General features: G+C 29.6%; 2 protein-coding genes and 2 long non-coding RNA genes across 4 annotated transcripts; 1 reads left to right on the plus strand and 3 right to left on the minus strand.

Moving 5' to 3' along the window:
• Positions 1-509: 509 nt before the first annotated feature.
• On the plus strand, positions 510-1,484 carry LOC119369505 (uncharacterized). The gene has a single exon (XM_037635834.2). It carries the CDS (start codon positions 510-512, stop codon positions 1,482-1,484), a length of 975 nt encoding a protein of 324 aa, XP_037491762.2.
• Positions 1,485-3,551: 2,067 nt separating this feature from the next.
• Positions 3,552-4,493, minus strand: LOC149497089 (uncharacterized). The gene is made up of 2 exons (XR_016320677.1): positions 3,946-4,493; positions 3,552-3,857 (listed from the first exon to the last, which is right to left on the minus strand). It is a non-coding gene; the product is annotated as an uncharacterized LOC149497089 (long non-coding RNA).
• A 3,259-nt stretch (positions 4,494-7,752) lies between these two features.
• LOC149497090 (uncharacterized) lies at positions 7,753-8,735 on the minus strand. The gene is made up of 2 exons (XM_089720861.1): positions 8,577-8,735; positions 7,753-8,321 (listed from the first exon to the last, which is right to left on the minus strand). Exons 1-2 carry the CDS (start codon positions 8,668-8,670, stop codon positions 8,038-8,040), a joined length of 378 nt encoding a protein of 125 aa, XP_089576987.1. The 5' UTR covers positions 8,671-8,735; the 3' UTR covers positions 7,753-8,037.
• Positions 8,736-12,669: 3,934 nt separating this feature from the next.
• Positions 12,670-13,610, minus strand: LOC105646825 (uncharacterized). The gene is made up of 2 exons (XR_005177045.2): positions 13,472-13,610; positions 12,670-13,077 (listed from the first exon to the last, which is right to left on the minus strand). It is a non-coding gene; the product is annotated as an uncharacterized LOC105646825 (long non-coding RNA).
• Positions 13,611-21,679: the final 8,069 nt, after the last annotated feature.

Here is a 21,679-nt window from a genome sequence, read left to right on the forward strand (position 1 = left end):
AAATATTTAATATGATTACTAAATGAGTTGTGTTCATATTTATGTTAATCATCTGCGTATTAAGCAGGTTCACGTGGAACTGACAGGTTGATCTGCGTATTTCAAAATTAGGTTTATAATTGTATTTAAAAAAATTTTGACTTATTTAGCGGTTTGTTGGTAATATATATATTCTCTTGATATTTGAACAGTACGAACATAATTCCATCCACATATTATCAATAATAGAGCAAGAAATGCTAAAGATATTTATGTTCTTTTTAGAGAGGATAAAAAATAGGAGAAAAGAAAATAGGTTGAAAGTGCATGTGGTTTGTAATATAGACTTGGTACATCAAAAGGATAAAATATATATTGATTGTAATGCCTATTAAATATATTCTTCGGATCCTTGGATCCCTAAGACTGACTCTTTTCTTGCGGAGGATGGGACTCGATTCATTAATCCTGTGACTAGAGTTTGTGATTTTTTTGTGGATGGTGAGAAAAGGTGGGATGTAGGCAAGTTGATGACTTCATTTTCTGCTAGAGATGTGAAGGCTATTTTGTCTATACCTTTATTTATTCATATGGTGGAGGATGTGGTTTTATGGCATTATGAGAAGCGTGGAGTGTATACGGTTAAATCTGGATATCATGTTAGTATGGGTCTGGTACGAGATAGCCAGAATGTTGGGAATCCACGGTTATGGACACGTATTTGGAGCCTTAATATCCCTCCTAAAATAAGGGATTTTTTGTGGCGGGCTTGTAGAGATGTCCTCCCTACAAAATCTAACCTTCTAAAACGTGGTATAGCAGTTAATGATCTTTGTTTTTTCTGTCCTTCAAGAGAAGATGGTGACCATGTGTTATGTCATTGTGTTCGGGCAAATACTTGTTGGAGTTTGCTTGGTTTTAATATTCCCAGTGTGACTGCAACTTTTATTGATTTATTCATGCAGTGTTGGGATGGCCTTGGACAACAAAAAGCCGAACTACTGGCTTTTCTGGCTTGGCATTTATGGAAGGCAAGAAATACATTTTGCTGGTCGGCAAAATTGGTGCAACCCACCCAGATTGCCTGTATAGTTTCTACCCATTGTATGGAATGGCATTCTTTTGATAATTTAAATGTAGCTACAAGACAAATACTTTTCCATGGAAATGGGCCAAGTGTGGGGCCATGTGTCAACTTGAATAATGTTAGTTGGCATGCATTTTGTGATGCTTCACTATTTCAAAGCGAAGATGTAACAGGTGCTGCGGTGGTGTTTGAGGATAGTGAAGGCAGGTTCTTACAAGCTGTGTCTACTCATTCTGCAGGATGCAAACAGCCTGCTACAGCTGAAGCTTTGACTCTTCGTTCTGCTCTACTTTTTATTGGTAATCATTATCAGTCTAGTGGTTATATTTTTGTTGATTGCCAGGTTTTATTTTGTGCTTTGAATTCTAAAACTTTAGATCTTTCGGAATTTGGGGTTATTGTGAAAGATTGTAAGTAACTCTTAGTTGATAGGCCGGATATTCAGATTAGATGGATTCGGCGTACTATGAATGGTGCTGCTCATTCCCTTGCTAGAGCATCCATTCGCTTTTTACCACTTTGTATTTGGGAGAGTGTCCCTGATGTTCTCCTTTCCCACTACATTTAATAAAATAGTGGCCATTTTCTCTTCAAAAAAAAAAAAAAAAATATTCTTCACCCATTTTCCATCCTCTCAAACATAGTTTTGGTGGGAAAGGTAGCTAACACTTGCATATCTAACGGTCAAAAGATCAAAATTTTAATACTTCAAAAAAATATTAGTAATTTGATAAAATTGAAATATTATTAAGATAATTTCAATTATGCATAGAATTAAAAAAAAAGATTTTTCATTAAAATTTTCTAAATTATATATGTTTCTTGTATGTCCAATTGTCCATGGTAATTCAATTCCTTTTTTTTTTTTTTTGAATGGATTATAATTCAATTCTTTATTATCAATATAAATTTTTTTTGCTATCAAATATTTTTGTTATAAGATATGAACAATTCTAAATATATTATTAAATCACATCGCAAATCTATCAATAATCTGATGTGTGAAAAATAAAAATTACAAGTTAAATAGGTTATCACCTTAGCATATCGACCAGGCATCATTATATAAACATAAATAATTATAACATATATGAAATTTAATAATTAAATTTCATAAATTTTTTAGGAAGTCACAACATTAAAACCAAATGAAAAATTTTATATAAAGAAATTAAAGAAATTTTTACTTTGTTGTAGAAATTATATGTGTGTGTATGAAATCATCATCGCAATATGAAATATAAATTTAATTTCATTTTGAAAACGGCACAGTATATAAATTTATTTATATACTTTTTATGAAAAATTTTATAGTATCTTTACTTTCTATTTTGGTCCATTGATCAGTTCAACTTGTAAAATTAAATTGATAAAACACTTGTTTATTAGTTGAAGATATTAAAATTATCATTTTAAAAACTATATTAATCACATATCAAATCTATATTTTACATATAAAAATTAAAAATCTTAAAAATTATTATTGCTAGTATGGAAATTATAAAATTATTACAAAATTGAAATTTAACTACATTTTTACAATTAAATGTATTTAAATTATTTATAATTAATTAATATTTGGGATTATTAATGAAACTGAATGTAATTAATTTTAAAGACACATTTATGACTTCTAATTAATGATAAAAAAATTATGGATAAGAGTTTAGAATTGGATATATCTTTTCATTCAACTTATATGAGGAAGCAAAAATATAAAATCCTATCAAAAACTATATACATGCAACTATAAATGAAAAATAACCTTAATAAATATCATTTAACAAAATCACTTATTTCAAATATACATTTAATATTTTTATTTTTATAATATCTATATATAAATAAAAGACTGGACAGTTGTCTCTATTTGAAATAGAGGTAAAATTACAAATTATATTTTTTGGCTGCACCATTATATTAATTTTTTTTTCAATTAATTTAGAGTCATATACCAAATATAAACAAATTTTAATCAAAAAGTAGTATACATTTGAAGAAATATATGGTTACAAGGCGGCAATAATTCTTATGTAGATTGTACCTACCACGTTATCCATAGACTAGACCGTGGACAAAAACTAATTAAAGAAGAAATAAATAAATATGTTAAGGGGAAATAAATAAATAAAAAGTAAAAACTGTTAATGGCATGCAATATTTTCTTTGATTAACTTGCTACAGAAATATGAAATCCCTCATTCTGAGATTGGAAATAGATTATTAATCCTTTGAGGATTCACTGTCGAGTTGGTAAAGAGCTCTCGCGTGCTTTAATTAAAGAAGTTCTCTCTTCTATTCATAAAGAGCTCTTTTGGATAGAGGAAGTTTCATCCTCTACTGGTTATATTTTTCAGATTGATTTATTCTTATTCTTAACGAAATTTCTATATTTTCTTTTAAATAAAAAATAACTCCAAATGCCTGCAATAAGATTTGTGAATTTTAATATTAATTGGTATTTAACAATATTTACTCCGAAAACTTGAATTAAGAGTTATTATATACTATTGTAAGATGGGATTGCATGTAATAAGGATTTTGCAAAGCCAAAGAAATCCTCTATTAGACTTGGCTTAGGTTCAAAGATATCCTCTGAACAATTTATTGAGAAATACATATTTATTTCACATATATATAGATAGATAGATAGATAATTAATTGCATTGGGGCAGAGGCTTAGTGCAAGGCTTTTCAATGCGTGGGGGCTTTAAAGGGAAGCAATATTTGCCACTGCATTCAATTGGCTTGCCTTTGGGTTTTGGAAATGGAAGGGTAACATTGCCTTTTCCTGCAAAAAAAATCACATCCATACATACGTGTTAGCATAAGCTATGTGATGTTAAAAATATTATTACAGTCACAAATTCAAAGCTTACCATCCTCTGTTAATTCTCTTGCTGTGATGAGAAAGGGAGAGAAGAGAGCAGTTGCCAAGATAATGCATATTATGATAAAAGCCTTCATTTTTTAGGGTATGGTTTAAACTTTTTGCGCTCTTTGATGTCTAGTTTATTGCGTTATTTATGGCTACATGAACAGTAATCATTCTTAATTTTCTTGATAAGCATTAATTGAAAAAAAAAAAAAAAAAGTTACTGATAATCATTAGAAAATTTAGTGTCTGTCCAAAGATTAATTGCAGAATAATCACTTTCAAATTTGAACGAAGCGAAAAAGCTGAATGACAAAAATTATTAAAATGAGAATTTAAACTCTCCATCGCATATATTTTTTTGTAAATTTAAGTGCACTATTACAAGATAAACGCGTTTTTTACTCCAATTTATGAAAAAAAATTATAAACTTGTCTGGCTTGAACCTTTGTAAACTTTTGCATATTTAAGTTCAGTTTGGGTCTATAATAATAATAATAATAATAACAATAAAAGATTATTCCAGGAAACATTTTTAAGAGATAGCTAGTTCTTACCTTTCTCGATAGCAGCTAATTCTCTAGGATAAAGGCCGCCTTCATGTTGGAGATGATCCTACATTTTTCAAGTACTTGTATGGCTATTATAATAAATTAATAAATTAATAATTATAGCAAAGCCGGGAAAATAGACTTACGAAATTGACTCCAAGTCAATGCAAGACATAGCCAGAGATTCACTAGTAGACTGTCGGACAAATCAAAATATTATGTGGTGGAAATTTATTTGAAATCTTTATTTTTAGAATCAAGGATCGAGAATCGAATCGTAAGATTCAGTATTAATTCTACCATATGATACTAAAAATTAAGTGTAAATAATTAATGTATTTATATAAATTTCAATTCTAAATTATTTACCAAATACAAAATGAAAAGAATTTAATGACTTGCGTCATGTAAGTTTAAAATATCAAACTATCAAGTTCAAAATTTTAACATAAAACAAAGTAAAACTATAAAGCCATTAAAATTTCCTATCCAAATCCATAATATTCATTATCATTTCCAAATTCAAGCCCTCATTATGTTCACCTTTTAATATAACTAAATTCTCCTGCTTCGTTTTCGATTTCTCTATATTGACTTATATTGATTTTTTTACTGAATTTGTTAGGTAAGACCGTAAGTGAATCATTAGATATGAGAATCGACTCGAATCATAAGATTCAAATTGTTTAGCATGAAAATTGAATCGAATCGTAAGATTCATATAATGAATCATAAGATTCTGATAATACTAATATTTTAGATTGTGGAAATACAAAGTGGGTAGCTAGTTAGCTAGTTCTTATCTATTTGACCAACCGCAGTGAAAGTAAGGAAAAAGAAAATGGTAGCCAACAGTATGCATATTAGGAGAAAGGCTTTCGCATCTGGAGATGATTCTATATTTTTGCCTATCTATATAAATATTAAATAACATTTATTGGATGTATATCATATCTGTATTTTCAAAAGGTTTTCAAATTTCATTCATAATATAAAAAAGTTAAAAGGTATTTAAAAAAAAAAAAAAAAACCTAGTTGGGCATGTGAAAAGAGCTCTTGGGATTCAATCCCACTAAACACACCTGCAGGGAGCGCCGAAAAGCCTTAACTGTAATTAAGTCTCGAGTCAGATCAGATTATCCCTGGTAATGGATACTAGAAAATAAGCTATCTATATTTAATGTATTTTTTTTTATAATATCAGGTATCATTTTTTTTCTCATAATTTTTTGAAATAAAATGTTACGTCCATTAAACCAAAATTTTAATGTATCTTTATATATGGCCTATGGGTTATAAATAAATTCTAATTATATCATTAATGTAAATTAAGATAGATAAGAAAGAAACTTCTATTATTGAAAAGCGAATCAGTATAATAAGAAATTAAATTAAGAGTCCATATACCTAAATATAATGGATAGACTAATTTTATTGCATTAATAGTTTTTTTTTTTATATATATAATCAAAGTACAAATAACACATAAGTACTAAGAAAGTGCAATTAAGCCAGAAATTAAAGTTCTAAAAGACACTGTCATCGAGAACATTTATTGTCCACATAGCCAGAAATTAAATTTTTATATGTCCAACTAAATCTTTTTTAGCGGGATATGACGTAGCTTAAATTCAACTCTAATTCATAATATTAGATTTAATTTTCTTTATTTAAATAAAATTTATTATTGATTTTAATATTTCCAGAAAGAATTTCTCCCATAGATTAATTTATTTTATTAATCATTATCGAGAGAAAGGTCTTTGATATGAACAGAATAATAAATTTTTTGGGAATAATAAATTAATGCGAGAGTTAAATAATTTGACTTGTGAGAAGTTTTTATAAAATTAAAAGTATTAATCTGTGAATTCCTGAATAATCATAAAACTTAATAATTTAATTTATATTTAGTTGTGTCATTAAGAGATGGGTAATTGAATTGGTTAAAATAGCTAATAAAATATCGAGAGAACTTATTAGCGATTTTAGGGTTATTTCTCCTTCTTGAATAATTAAAATTTATCAAACTAACATGATGCATTGAATAGAATTAAGTGAAGTCAAAATTCCTAGTAACCTTTAAACCTTGATTTCTTTCAATAATTACTTATTTGATTTCTCTCTTATTGTTCTATTTTATTTCTTTTATTTTCAAATATATTATCCTTGTTGTCGTGTAAATAATGATAGATTAACACAATTTTGATCATTAACATATAATTTTCATGGAACGATACTCTACTATTTTTTATTATTTATTTGCGATTTCGTACACTTACGAATTTGCACCGCCAGGACTAATAATAAAAATAGATATTTCAATTTATATGTTTAGTAGATGGAATAAAATAAGTAAAGAAATAAGAATTTTGATCAAACATTGAAAAGAAACTCAATAATTATTATTGGACATTGAAAAGAAAGTTATATTAAATTGAAATAATAAAAGTGTCTTTTCTTTTTTCTTCTTTTGTTGATGTGTTACCACAAAATTCTTATCTATGATTTTGAAGCTTTTAATATTTTTACTTGTGTATAGTTAAAAAAGTTTTTCTAATAATATAAAATTCATTTTGTTAATGAATTATGTTGTTCATAATAATATTTTCTGATTCGTCTTCTCAATCATGTATTTGAGTCCTCTCGACTATAACACTTTTTATCAATTTGATGATTAAGAAGAGGACTACTCTTATGTAGCCCATAATATTATTTCGCTCATTGGACCTTTTAATGAATAAAAAAAAATCTTTTCATTTTAATTTATAGATATGAATTATGTAATACCCAACTAATAACTAGAGTAATATTTTGTGCCACAGATTACTTGCCATATTAGAAAAGCAATTTTATTTATAAAAATCAAATTAATAAAAGGAAAACGTAATTTTTAGTATTTTTAAAAATAAAAATAAATAAAATTTCAAAAATAATAAGTGTAGAATGGATAACTAAATTGATAAAATTAATAAACATAGTCCAAATATGCACCCTATATGTAACATCGTCCTCTTACAAAAAAAAAAAAAAAAGACATACATAGTCTTTTATTCTCCACATATAGATAGAAGATCACATTGTTACATATTTTTGTTTTATGATTAACCGAAGACAAAAATCCTTAGAAGAGACCACTTCATCTTATTCATACACATAATTTCCACTCTAAGCTTAATTATTCTTTCAGAAAAATTACTATATATATATATATATATATATATAGAGAGAGAGAGAGAGAGAGAGAGAGAGAGAGAGGTAAACTTCAAAGAGAAACACCTCAGCACATATGTAGCTTGCAAGTTGATTACAAACTCACTTTTAGTCATAATTAGGTATAAAATGATGATGAAAAGGACTGAGGATACCCTCATATAAGAAAAAACTTACCTAGATCCGATTCATGTCCTCGCTCTTTATAGAAAAACTTACTTAAATTCGATCAATGTCTCTGCTCTTTTTAGAAATCTAAATTTCATCTGCTTGGTCCAACAGTGGAACATGAACCATATTCAGGTAAGTTTTTTTTCCTGTATATGTATCTTCAAGGGTTGGGACACCGCGGATCACGCTCGTAACGATTACAAGGTTTTTTGGGAGGACTAGGCCTAACAGCAGGGCGACAACGCTCGTAAGTGTTACAAGGTTTTTTGGGAGGATTTTTGGGAGGACTAGGCCTAACAGCAGGGGGACAACGCTCGTAAGTATTACAAGGTTTTTTGGGAGGACTAGGCCTAGCGGGGAGACAGTATCGATTCCCACGGCCGCATCCAAATACTGGCCTTGTTATTGGTTTGCCACTGGCATTAACTGCTGCTGTTGCTATTCCTGCACCCAACATTTACTCATATTCAACATTTAGACTCTTGATTGTATATATTTATTATAAATTTAACACGGTGGCAATATCATAAAATAAACACGTCTATTACTTCAATTTGTGAAAAGAATTATAAAACCAATATTTTAGGAATTAAGTTTAGGGACATTATAAGAAAGTTTTATATTTTATATTTTATATTTGAATTTGCTAAGTGAGATGAATAATTTATTGAAAGAAAGTGGTAGCTAGCTAGTTATTACCTTTCTCAAAATCAGCTAATTCCCTAGCTGCAGCTGAAGAAGGGGAAAGGGAAATGGTAGCCAAGAGAATGCAAAATAGGAGAAAGGCCTTCATGTTGGAGATGATTTATATTTTTATTTGCAATTATGTCTTTCTTAAATTACTCTTATTTATAGTAATAAATCAGAAAGACAAATTTGAATTGTAATAACATAATAATTTGCACTACATGTTAAAACATATATAAAGCCAAAGACTTTCTACTTGACTCTACAATAAATCCATTTTGTAGTTTTTTCCAAGCAATTGTATGGCTGTTATAATAAATTAAACAAATACCGACCAATATTTTTCTTTTAATTATTTGGTCATTATATATTTTTATATAAATTAAACAAATATCTACATGTTAAAATTTTATATATTTTTTTCTAATATTAATAGTATAAGTTTTACTTAATTTATAAATATGAATTTCGTGTGCCAAGTTAATTATTGTAGTATTATTTTTTTGCCGAGGTTTACTTATTCAGAAAAGCAAATTTTTTACGCTACGACAATCAAATGAATATAAGGAAAATATAGTATTTTTAGTATCTGTAAAATTAAAAAAATAATAATAAAGTACTAATTTTTTAAAAAATATTTTGGGAAGTATAAAAAATAATAAAGAACTCAATCAATTATACTTGTTGACTCCAAGTCAATGCGGAAAACAAAAAGTAGTAATAATAATTTTCCATTGAAGTAGACTGCCTTTTCAAATTAAATTATCTAAATATATCAATTGGATGATAGTTTGATTGATCTTCTCACTTATATAACGAGTGTTCGAAGTCCTGCTATATTTTCAAATTTTGATATTTTACTGTTTCATAAAAGGGTAAAGGGCTGACTGCCTCAATTTGAAAAATTATATTCTTTTTTTCATACTAGAAAAAAGAATTTTCACACCAATTTGTAGTGTTTTGATTGGTCTCCTCCAAAGTCTCGACTTCGAGTCTTTTTCACCAAAAAAATTGCCATTAAATTTATCTCTTCACCAAAAAAATTGTTATCAAATTTAGTGAAGGTTATTGAAAAGAGAGAGTCATCATATTGTGTAGCTCACAGTGTTAGTTTGATTGATTGGATATTTTTTAGTTACTAGTTCTAATAGTCCAAATTGTAATTTTAGGATTGGATATTCAAAACCTTTTAATATACAATTTTAAAGTATATTGCAGTATTATTACCTTTTAATAATGGTGAAATACCCAATTGGATATCCAATTAACAAATTTATTAAATCATTGGAAGGGGCAATGCATATATAATTTGTTTATTTTCAATTATAAATTTTACACTAATAAAATCTCTTATATAATTATCTTTGCATATTTTTATGTATTTATTTTTTACCTGTTAATAGGTGTCCGGAGGATGGTTTTGCGAGAAAACAATGAATACTTTTTTTTTTTTTTGTTAAATTAAACAAAAGAAAATATTTTACCTATCCACCAAGAACAAAATTCATTGTATTAGATATCCAAAAATTGGAAGGGATTAATAGTCATTTTAATATTTTCACTCCTTAAGAATTTTTTTTTTAATTTTTTCTTTATACCTTTGATTTATTAAAAATTAAAAAAATATTAACTGTCTTTTGAGTATTATTATTTCGTTCAAGGTTTAAGAATGATTGCGCAAATCAAAAAACAATTTGATTTTTCAATTTAAACCATTAATTCTCACCTCAATTTGAATTATCCAATCAATTTAAAATATGATTATACTGTGAGAGAATTTAATAATATAAACGGTTGATTATATGATAACAAATTATATATGTGAAGGTAAAATTATAAATATGTAAACGACATGCAACACAAGGTAAATAAATAAATAAAACTTCATATAAGAAAAAGCAATGTTCTAAGATAACATCTGCATACATATATAAGTATTGACGTATAGTTGACAATAGACTAAAATAACACTGCAGGCTACACAATAGGGGTAATACTCTCCCTTAACTCATTAAATTAGTAAAAATACTTGTAATCAAAATGACTCTAACTTGAAACTTTTCGCTACTCGTATAAGTGAACTAGACCATATTTGATTGGCCATAACACTTGTTTTTATTTATTTATTATTATGTATAAAATGAAGATGACTTCATATATATATATATATATATATATATATATATATATATATATAAAGCCAAAACTTAATCAATTACAACTTGACTCCACAATATATCCATAGATAGATTTTTCCATGCAATTGTATGGCTATTATAATAAATTAATAAATTAATAATTGTAGCAAAGCTAGGAAAATAGACTTACGAAATGACTCCAAGTCAATGCAAGACATAGCCAGAGATTCTGTGGTTGACAGTCGGACAAATCAAAATATTGGGCGGAGGAAATTTCATTTTCAAGATTTGATCTTTCTCTCTGGTACTGAAATGTGGAAGGTGATCAAAGTTGACTCGTCTATTGAACTATTTATAGAGAGAATTGCACTTCTTTTCTCATATCAGAAAAAGAATTTTATAATATGCCAAAAAATGTATATATATATATCGATAAAATTTGAATCTCTTATTTTAGATTATCATTCAATAAAATTTATTAGATGAATCTTTTATCGGAAATTCAAAATGAACAATATCATTCCGTGAAAGAAATTGTAGGATTTTCTTAATTGGACCTTTGTTTTGCATTCTTAAATTTAGTCTAGGCTCATAAATAGCTCTAATAATTGGGTCAAAAAAAGGTTCTCCTAAAACCATTTTAGGAAGTAAAGGTCAGAAACTTCTACAAGGAGATTTCATATATATTTGAATATGTTGAGCAAAGAATAAGCATATCTATCTCCTGTACCTCATTTAATGAAATAAATAAACACTATTTTTCACTTTAAGAAAATAGAATTAAATGCGAGAATCTCGAGCATCGAATCGAATTATAAGATTGAATATAACCTTTTAAAATTAATTAATTATATATATATATATATTTTTTTTTTTCCATTAATTCTGTCACATGATATAAAAAATTAAGTGCAAATAATGTATTTATATAAATTTCAATTCTAAATCATTTACTAAATACAAAATGAAAGAAAACTTAATGACTTGTTTGTTGTAAGTTTAAAATATCAAACTATATATCAAGTTAAAAATTTTAATATAAAACAATGTAAAACTAAAATTTCCTATCCAAATCCATATTTATTCATTTTCATTTTCAAATTTAAATTCAAGCCCTTCGTTATCTTCTTCTTCTTCTAATATAACTATATTTTCTTGCTTCTTTCCTCTATATTGACTTGTATTGACTTTTCCATTAGATTTGTTAGGTGAGAAAATTATCGGATATGAGAATCGACTTGAATTATAAGATTTGTGATCAATGCTGATTCACTCATGCGATTAGAAATGTTTAACATGAAAATTGAATTGAATCATAAAATTCATATCATGAATCATAAGATTCCGATATCACTAATATTTTAAATTGTGGAAATACAAAGTAGCTAGCTAGTTAGCTGGTTCTTATCCATCTGAGCAAGCTAATTCCCCAGCCGCAGTGAAAGAAGGAGAAAAGAAAATGGCAGCCAAGAGTATGTATATCATACGTGTACTTTCAAAAGGTTTTCAAATTTCATACATATTATAAAAAGTTAAAAGTACTTTTTCTTTTTCAAAAAAATCCTAATTCATATGATGTTATTTGAAGAGAAAGGATTTGAATTGCAACCAATATCTTTTGATAGGATGTCTACAAGCTCAGGTGAAACTTCAATGTCAGATACTGTTGACCAACCTTCAAAACCTCCCTCAGTCATTCATGTCACATATTATGGTCCACAACCATTTAGACATTCAGTGTCGGTTCCTTCAATATTCTACCCAATATTCTACCCTACTTATTTAACACACCAATTTATCCAGTCACACAGATACTCCGTTTCAGAGATTCATCAAGTCCAACCACCAGATATACACAAACACTCCATTTCAGAGATTCAACAAGCCAAACCATCAGACATTAAATTAAGATACATAAGAAATGAACTTTCATTATTAAAAAGGGAACTAATATAATAGAAATCAAATTAATAGTCCATATACTTAAGTATATATGGATAGACGTATTTTATTGCATTAATAGTATTTTTTTTTTTTTTTTTTTTTTTTATAATCAAACGACGAACAACACATAAGTACTAAGACAGTGCAATTATTAAGCCAGAAAAGAAAGTTCTCAAGACAGTCTTACCGAGAACATTTATTGTCCACACGTACAGAAATCCATTTTCAAGAACTACTTGTTTCATAAGCATGGGACTTGTATTGATAACAAGGCTTTTACGTCGGTGGCTTCTTCTTCTTGGGTGGTGGCTTTTTCTTCCGTGGATAAGGTTTGTATGGATACCCTTTCTTTGGATAAGGTTTGTATGGATACCCTTTCTTTGGTCGAGGCTTGTACCCATCTGGGATTATGCCATCACTTCTTACTTCACCTAAAACGTTCACATGTATATAAATAACACGTTAAATTTATTTTTCCGTCAAGTTAACAATAAATCTATTTATAACGAAATTAGATAATCCACGGACATAAATTTTAGTTCAACTGAAATTTTTGGACTCAGAGAACTCAAAACCCTAGACTTCAATATCGTTAAATCAAAACTTGTTGGTAATTCATATTACAAAAGTACCTAATTGTCAAAGGGGTTTTTTTTTTTTTTAGTTTGAAGAAGTTGTAAGTCATTAAGGTAGCAGCATTTTCATGATTGAGATTAACAAAGAATTTTAATTAAGGATAATTCTTAAATTTAGGAAACATAATTAAGCAAATGGAAATTATATTACTATTATCAGTAAGAATAGTGTGTGGTTGTGAATAATTACCTGCAGTTGTCTGTGTTAATTCTCGTGCTGTGGTTAAAGAGGAAGAGAAGAGAAACATTGCAAAGAGAATGCATATAATTGCGACAAGGAACTTCATTTTGAGAGATGATTGAATTCTTTTGCCACTTTGCAATTTCCTTCTTCTCTACTCACTCTTATTTATAGTAATAAATAAATGATATTAAATTCCCTACAATTAATTTTCACATTTATTTCATTTTCATGAAAATTAAGAAAATGAATAAGGATAATAAACTAAGTTACCCTTTAAATAATGTTTTATAATTAAAAGACAAAATTAGGGTTCGATTCTTAGAGCATCCAAACAGTTAATTAACCCCTTCTTGGACTTAAACCCATCAATGCTTATGGATCATAACCCATGTGTATTGAAAATTTCCTCGATTTATATAGAATGGGCATTTGCATGGACCTGAAATAGAAAGCAGGAACTACATCTGTCCCTTAGTCAGTGCTAAGGGCTGAACATCGCGCCGATATAAAAAAAAAAAAAGAAAAAATTAGGTGAAAATATTTAAATAATACTCTCTCTTGTTCAAGGTTTTTGTACAAGGATCAATGAAATAATTAATTCTCCTAGATTATAACAAAACTAAAGGTTATTTCACCAAATTATTGTTTATCTCAAAACCAACAGTTACTCGTGAAAGTATTTATTATATCTAATCAACATAAGTGTAAAACTGGAAAAACATCATCTATTACTCTTTAAAATACTCAAATCGACTTATGTTTTGGGATAAAATAATCACTCAAAAACGATTTATATTTTAAAATGGAGGAAATAGTAAAGTAGAAATAAAATAATTAATACTGTTTTAATTTTCTAAAAGTGTTATCTAAATGGAAAAAAAAAATACGACCTCTATTCCATAGTATTTGTCACATTTGAGAAAATAGCTTGTTCCAAAATACTTTTCATATTTGTGGTTTCAAGGAGTAATAAATGTTTCCATGTTTACCCTTTGTATATGACCAATAATTATTATTTCAATTTAATGGTTTTCTTAGAGAATTAGTATTAAATTAAGAATATTATAGTCAATTTACTCAATAATTTATTGTAACTTAGATAAATTCAATTATTTTCTTAAGAAACATGAAATTCCAAATGTGACAGGTATTATGAAACAGATATAGTATTAAAAAGTGTCAAAAAAGATATAGTATTAAAAAGTGTCAAAATTAATGAAATAGATTTAATAAAAACTATTGTTAGACTTAATGGCAGAAAGGCCTACCATTTCATAAATGCATGTTGAATTTGTCCCAACTCCTAAATTTTTTTTTATTATTGTCATTTGATTTTGGGAAAATTATTATTTAGTCCCTCCGTTTTTACATAATTATCCAACTAATCCCAAGTTTTGCGCAAATATTTAACTAGTCCCTCAGGTTTAACTCCGTCTAATTAAAAGGTCCTTCCGTCCGAAAAGTTGATTTTTTTCCGCTAATTATAGACTAAAAGACTAAAACACCCCTCCCTAGCTTACGTGGACCATAAGGAAAAATTATTATCTAGTCCCTCAGGTTTTACATAATTATCTAACTAATCTCAAGTTTTGCGCAAATATCTAACTAATCCCTCAGGTTTAACTCCGTCTAATTGAAAGGTCTTTCCGTTCGAAAAGTTAGTTTTTTTCCGTTAATTGAAGATTAAAAGACTAAAACACCTCTCCCTAGTTGACGTAGACCAGTATGAAGCGATAATGATATACCTAGTTTATAATATTAGATTTAATTTTTTTTATTCAATTAAAATTTATTAATTTTTTTATTCGAGTTTATAATAGTCCATATAATTTTTTTTATTCAAGTTGAAAAGGTCAATATCCCGGATAAAAACTATTCTCAAATAGTTGACAAAAGAAACCTTTCATAATATTGTCCCAACATTGTTTTTTTTTTTTTTTTTTTTGAAAATTTATTACAACTTTCACCCATAGAAGAGTTTATTATACCAAATTTTAATGTAGGAATAGACCACACTATCATGTTTCATTGATAAGTTAAAAGAAACTTACCTGACTTGAAGATACAAAGTTTTCAACTACAAGCAACCAACAATCCATCTTGTATTTCGAACTATGAGAGAAATAAAAGATATATAAAAAAATTCTTCAATAATGAAAAACAACCCCATAAAAGAAGAGAAATTAATAACTCGTCTAAGAGAATACCAAAACCACTCAAGATCTATTAACTATTACATATCCGAGTGACTAAATTCAACTTTTAAAAATTATTAGAAAGAAAACAAAATAAAATAAAGAACAACGAGAGAGAAACAAAAAGAAATCACTGACGATTGTATTTAGAAAAACAAAAAAAAAAAGAGAGAGTTAGAGAAACACGGCTAAAAATCTAAACTTTTTTTTCTTGATTTCAGTTAAATTTTAATATATATATATATATATATATATATATGGGTAATTTACCGAGATTGTAATTCAAAATAATAATAGCAGCAATAAAAGCAGCCACGCATGTCAATTTTCAGAAGTCGTCAAATTTGAATTGCAAGTGCGACAATTTCATCCACAAAATGAAGATGTCAATAATAATAATTAAATGATAAAGATTTATAGCTAGAAGATACAATATACGACATAATCCCAAAACCATGCATCACTGAATTTCCACTAGAAAAAGAAAAATGGATCACTGAATTATTTGATTTCGTTATCAAATTATGGCACATGTAGTTGGATTATTTTTCTCCATATACGATCCATTTAATTAAAGAAATTACATGTATACTATATGTATCATTGTTTTAATTTTCATGCTTTATTCATGTTTAAATATTTAATATGATTACTAAATGAGTCGTGTTTATGTTAATGTTAATCATCTGCAGATTAAGCAGGTTCATGTCGAACCGACAGGTTTGTTGGATTTAATTTTCTATTGTGGGCTTAATATGTAAAATTAAATATGTACAGCAGTCCAATTGTAAAGTCAATTTTAAATGTGGTCTTGATTGTGAATAATTGACTATTGAGGTATCAACTAATTATAGATATTAAGTGTAGAGACCATTATATAATTCCTATTTCGTTAAAGGACCGAAATAGGAATTGTACTAACCCTACAGGTATATAAAGGTCGTGGTCCCCAGAGGGGTTGAATACGATTCAGTTTTATGTTCCTTTCGTATTGCTTCCGCTAAATCGATTCTTCAATTCTCTAAAAGGCTGCAAACCTAATTCTATACATCAAGATCGACGAACAACGATGTCAGGTACGCAACCTTTTCTTATTCAATCTAGTTTGTTGAATCTAGTGGTTTGCACGATCTAGGTTATTATTGTGGAATTATTTGAGATTAATCCTTAACAAGTGGTATCAGAGCCTTGTGCATAATTGCTAGATTTTAGATTGATTTTCGTATATTTTTTTTTATTTGTTTACCCTACTGTTTATGGATTGAGGGTTTTGTTAAAAAAAAAAAAAAAAAAAAAAAAAAAAAAGAGAAACAGGCTGGTTTCTTTGGAGAGAGTCGGCGGAAGGGAGGTTTCCGTCTCTGATGGTTTGTGTTTTTAGGGTTAGGGATGGAAAATTACAGTTAGGTCCCTGGAAAATTTTGTATTAGGTCCCTAATTTTTTTATAACTTCAGATTAGACCCTTAAATTTCTGTAACTTTAGATTAGGCTCCTAATTTTTCTGTAACTTCAGATTAGGCCCCTAATTTTCTGTAACTTCAGATTAGGCCCCTAATTTCTGTAACTTCAGATTAGGCCCCCTAATTTTCTATTTTTTTTCGTATAGACCCATAAACATATATTTAATTAAATTAGACCCCTGAACTTTATTTATTCAAATTTATTTAGTCCAATTTTATAACTTAGTCTCTAATTTAGTGACTTAAAGACTAGATTATATATATATATTTTTTTTTTTTTTTTTTGGGCTAAATAATTTTAGATTATTGAATATTTAGACAATCAATTCATTTAATTGCAATTGTTTTGTTTTAATAACAATTAAATGATTTGATTTGTCGACTTGAGATTAAATTTTGGAGTGATTAAGTCCCTATTGTGTTTGATATTTGTTAAAATAAATTGATTTGATCAATAAGTCACCAAAGTGACCTCTATTGCTTGAATTGATTTATTTTAGAATATTAGACAGGTGTATTAGAATTCGTTGCGGATAGTTAATCGGCCCAAAGGAAGGTTACTATCTGGCTAAGTTTTGAATACATGTTTGGCAATAAGTATGTGATAATTGTTTGATTATTTTCCATGACAATAATATATCGGCCCAAAGGAAGATTTATTATTTGTCAGGACTATGTTATCAATATTTGATTGCTGCGTTGAGATACTTATTACAAGTTAATGTTTTACATCCAAAGATGAGAATGTTAATGTTGTGTCTGTATCTTATTTCCATTTTTTGATCTCTACTTATGTGAATTGTTTCATTTGTGGATTGTGAGCTTATACTTGTCTATTTGTTTATTTTCTCTGATGTCAGCTAACATGTCATTTAATCCTGATTGTGTCCCTAAACTTGAGGGATCAAATTTTGAGTCTTGGAAGTCAGACATTATGATCTTTCTGGGCTGTATGGATTTGGATCTTGCATTCAGGATGGACGAACCTGCTCCTCTTATTGATACGAGCACTGATGTTCAAAGGTTTCAGTATGAGAAGTGGGAGCGTTCTAATCGCTTAGGTCTGATGATCATGCAGAAAGGAGTCCCAGAACATGTTCGAGACTCTGTCTCAGCTGAAAAGAACAATGCTCAAAACTATCTTGCCGAGCTGGAGAGGGCTTATGTCAAGAATGACAAAGCCGAAGTGGGAACACTTTTAGGAAAATTAACCTCCATGAAGTTTGCTGGCAATGGTGGTGTTCGGGAGCATATTCTTAGCATGTCTCAGATTTCAAAGAGACTGAAGGCGCTGGGTATGGCTTTACCAGATGACCTTTTAGTCCATATGGTTATGAATTCTCTTCCTTTTCAGTATGGACAAATTAGGACTTCTTATAATTGTCAGCCGAATAAATGGACTCTTAATGAGCTCATTTCTCATTGTGTTGATGAGGAGGAAAAGATGAATTCTAACAAAAGAGAGAGTGCTCATTTTGTTTCTTCAGCTGGGAAGGGCAAGAACAAGAAAAGAAAGAGGCCTTTTGCAAAGACTGTTGAAAAGGCTATTGAGAAACCTGCTGCTGCTACTGCTGTAGATCCAGTACAAAAGAAGCCTTATGTGCCAAAATGCTTCTTTTGTGGAAAGACGGATCACTTGAGAAAGGACTGTCCTAAATTTGCTATTTGGCTTGCAAAGAGGGGGCTGCCTCAACCACAGAAAGCCAACTGACGGTGAAAGATACGTCTATGTGGGAAATGGCGATCTGGTTGAAGTAGAGGCAATTGGACATTTTAGATTATGTTTAAGTACTGGCTATTTTTTGGATCTTATAGATACTTTTGTTATTCCCTCTTTTAGAAGGAATTTGATTTCTATTTCCTTTTTGGACGAATCTGGTTTTCATTGTTCTTTTGGAGACAGTGTATTTACTTTATCTATGAATTCAAAAGTTTTGTGTACTGGTTGCTTGAATGAATGTGATAATCTATATATGTTAGACATTGATACTAGTTATCATGAATCCCTGCATGTTACTACAAGAGGTACCAAAAGAAAGTTGAATATTGATAACTCAGCTGTACTTTGGCATAGACGTTTGGGTCATGTATCCAAATCAAGAATTGAGCGTCTTGTTTCTGATGGTATCTTAGATACACTTGATTACACAGGTTTGGATTCTTGTATTGAGTGTATTAAAGGAAAACAAACTAAACAAAAGAGACTAGGTGCCATTCGGTCATCCAATGTTTTAGAACTGATTCATACAGATATTTGCGGTCCATTCCATATTGCAGCTAGAAATGGCCAAAGATATTTTATATCATTCATTGATGACTATTCTCGTTATGGTTACTTATATCTCATTCATGAAAAATCTGAGTCTTTGGACGTGTTCAAATCTTATAAAGCCGAAGTTGAAAATCAACTAGGAAAGAAGATTAAATCTGTTCGATCTGACCGTGGTGGTGAATATTATGGTAAATATGACGGTTCAGGCGAACAACGTCCAGGACCTTTTGCGCTCTTCCTACAGGAATGTGGAATTGTCCCTCAATATACAATGCCTGGTACACCCAACATGAATGGTGTATCTGAGAGACGTAATAGGACTCTTATGGATATGGTAAGGAGTATGATTAGTCATTCTACTTTACCAGAGTCTCTGTGGGGTGAAGCGTTAAAGACATCAGCTTATCTTCTCAATAGGATTCCATCTAAAGTAGTTGCTAAAACACCTTATGAACTTTGGACTGGACGTAAGCCTAGTCTAAAGCATCTTCATGTTTGGGGATGTCCAGCTGAAGCAAGGCCTTACAAGCCGAATGAAACAAAACTGGACTCCAAAACTATCAGCAGCTACTTTGTTGGATATTCTGAGCGGTCTAGGGGTTACAAGTTTTATAATCCTACTTCCAGAACTTTTTTTGAAACGAGAATTGCAACATTTTTTGAGGATGTTGATTTTGGAGGGAGAAATAAAGAAAGAAACATTGTCTTTGAAGAGGAACCAAGTAAGGATGATTCGGTTCTCATTCCTTTTGTTGTTTCTGATAGCGTACAGACTCCAGTTGCTCCTGTAGCTATTCAAGATCCAATTCAAGACAATGTTATTCTTCCTCAAGAACAAATTCAACAACCTCAAGAATTAGAGCCTGTTCAAATGCCTTTGAGGAGATCTACTAGGGAGAGAAGAAGTGCTATTCTAGATGATTATATAGTGTTTCTTCAGGAACATGAGGATACTGTAGACATGATAGATGATGATCCAGTTAGTTTCTATCATGCCATGCAGAGTTCTGACTCCCATAAGTGGATTGAGGCAATGAACGAAGAGTATAAGTCTATGCAAGACAATCAAGTTTGGGATCTTGTTCAATTACCTGAAGGAAAGAAACCCATTGGTTGCAAATGGATATTTAAAACCAAAAGGGATTCTCAAGGTAATGTGGAAAGATATAAAGCACGTTTTGTAGCAAAAGGCTTTACTCAAAAGGAAGGGATTGACTATAAAGAAACCTTCTCTCCAGTTTCTTCGAAGGATTCTTTTAGGACAATCATGGCCTTAGTTGCAAATCTTGATCTTGAGCTTCATCAAATGGATGTTAAGACTGCGTTTCTCAATGGCGACATTGATGAAACAATATATATGGTGCAACCAGAAAATTTTGTAATTGGAGATCCAAAACATCTGGTATGCAAATTAAAGAAATCTATTTATGGACTCAAGCAAGCTTCTCGTCAATGGTACTTTAAGTTCAACCAAGTAATTGTCTCGTTTGACTTTGAGGCAAATGCTGTTGAAAATTGTGTGTACCATAAGTTCAGTGGGAGTAGGTTTATCTTTTTGGTCTTATATGTGGATGACATACTTCTTGCTACTAATTGTAAAGTCTTGCTGCATGAAACCAAAGTTTTTCTTTCAAAGCATTTTGAGATGAAAGATTTAGGTGAAGCTTCTTTTGTTTTAGGGATTCAGATACATCGAGACCGTTCTCGAGGTATTCTTGGATTATCACAAAAGAGCTATATTGATAAAGTGCTCAAGAGATTTAGTATGCAGAATTCTAGACCATTGGATACCCCTATTGCAAAAGGTGATAAATTTAGTAATCAACAATGTCCAAAGAGTGAACTTGAAATTCAGGAAATGCAAAAGGTTCCTTATGCGTCAGCTGTAGGAAGTCTTATGTATGTTCAAGTTTGTACTCATCCAGACATTTCTTTTATAGTTGGCATGTTAGGTAGATATCTCAGCAATCCAGGAATGGATCATTGGAAAGCAGCCAAAAGAGTCATGAGATATCTTCAGAGGACTAAGGGACATATGCTCACATATAGGAGATCAGATCAGCTTGAGATCATTGGGTATACTGATTCTGATTTCGCTGGATGCCAAGACAGTAGAAAATCCACATCTGGCTATATTTTTCTATTGGCTGGTGGTGCTATTTCTTGGAAGAGTGTGAAACAAACTCTAGTAGCAACCTCCACCATGGAAGCTGAATTTGTAGCATCTTATGAGGCATCCAATCAAGCTATTTGGCTGAGAAACCTTGTCACTGGGCTACGTGTAGTAGG

The sequence above is a fragment of the Jatropha curcas genome, chromosome 4, assembly GCF_041381405.1.
Source record: "Jatropha curcas cultivar XTBG-Jc1 chromosome 4, XTBG_Jcur_1.0, whole genome shotgun sequence".
Taxonomy (NCBI): Eukaryota; Viridiplantae; Streptophyta; class Magnoliopsida; order Malpighiales; family Euphorbiaceae; genus Jatropha; species Jatropha curcas.

Excerpts from the sequence above, each read along its gene's own strand:
- LOC149497090 (XM_089720861.1), bottom strand. The coding sequence starts at position 8,670 with ATGAAGGCCTTTCTCCTATTTTGCATTCTCTTGGCTACCATTTCCCTT. Across the intron at positions 8,322-8,576 it reads ATTAGCTGATTTTGAGAAAG|GAATAGCAACAGCAGCAGTT; the intron begins GTAATAACTAGC and ends TGTTGGGTGCAG.
- LOC119369505 (XM_037635834.2), top strand. The coding sequence starts at position 510 with ATGACTTCATTTTCTGCTAGAGATGTGAAGGCTATTTTGTCTATACCT.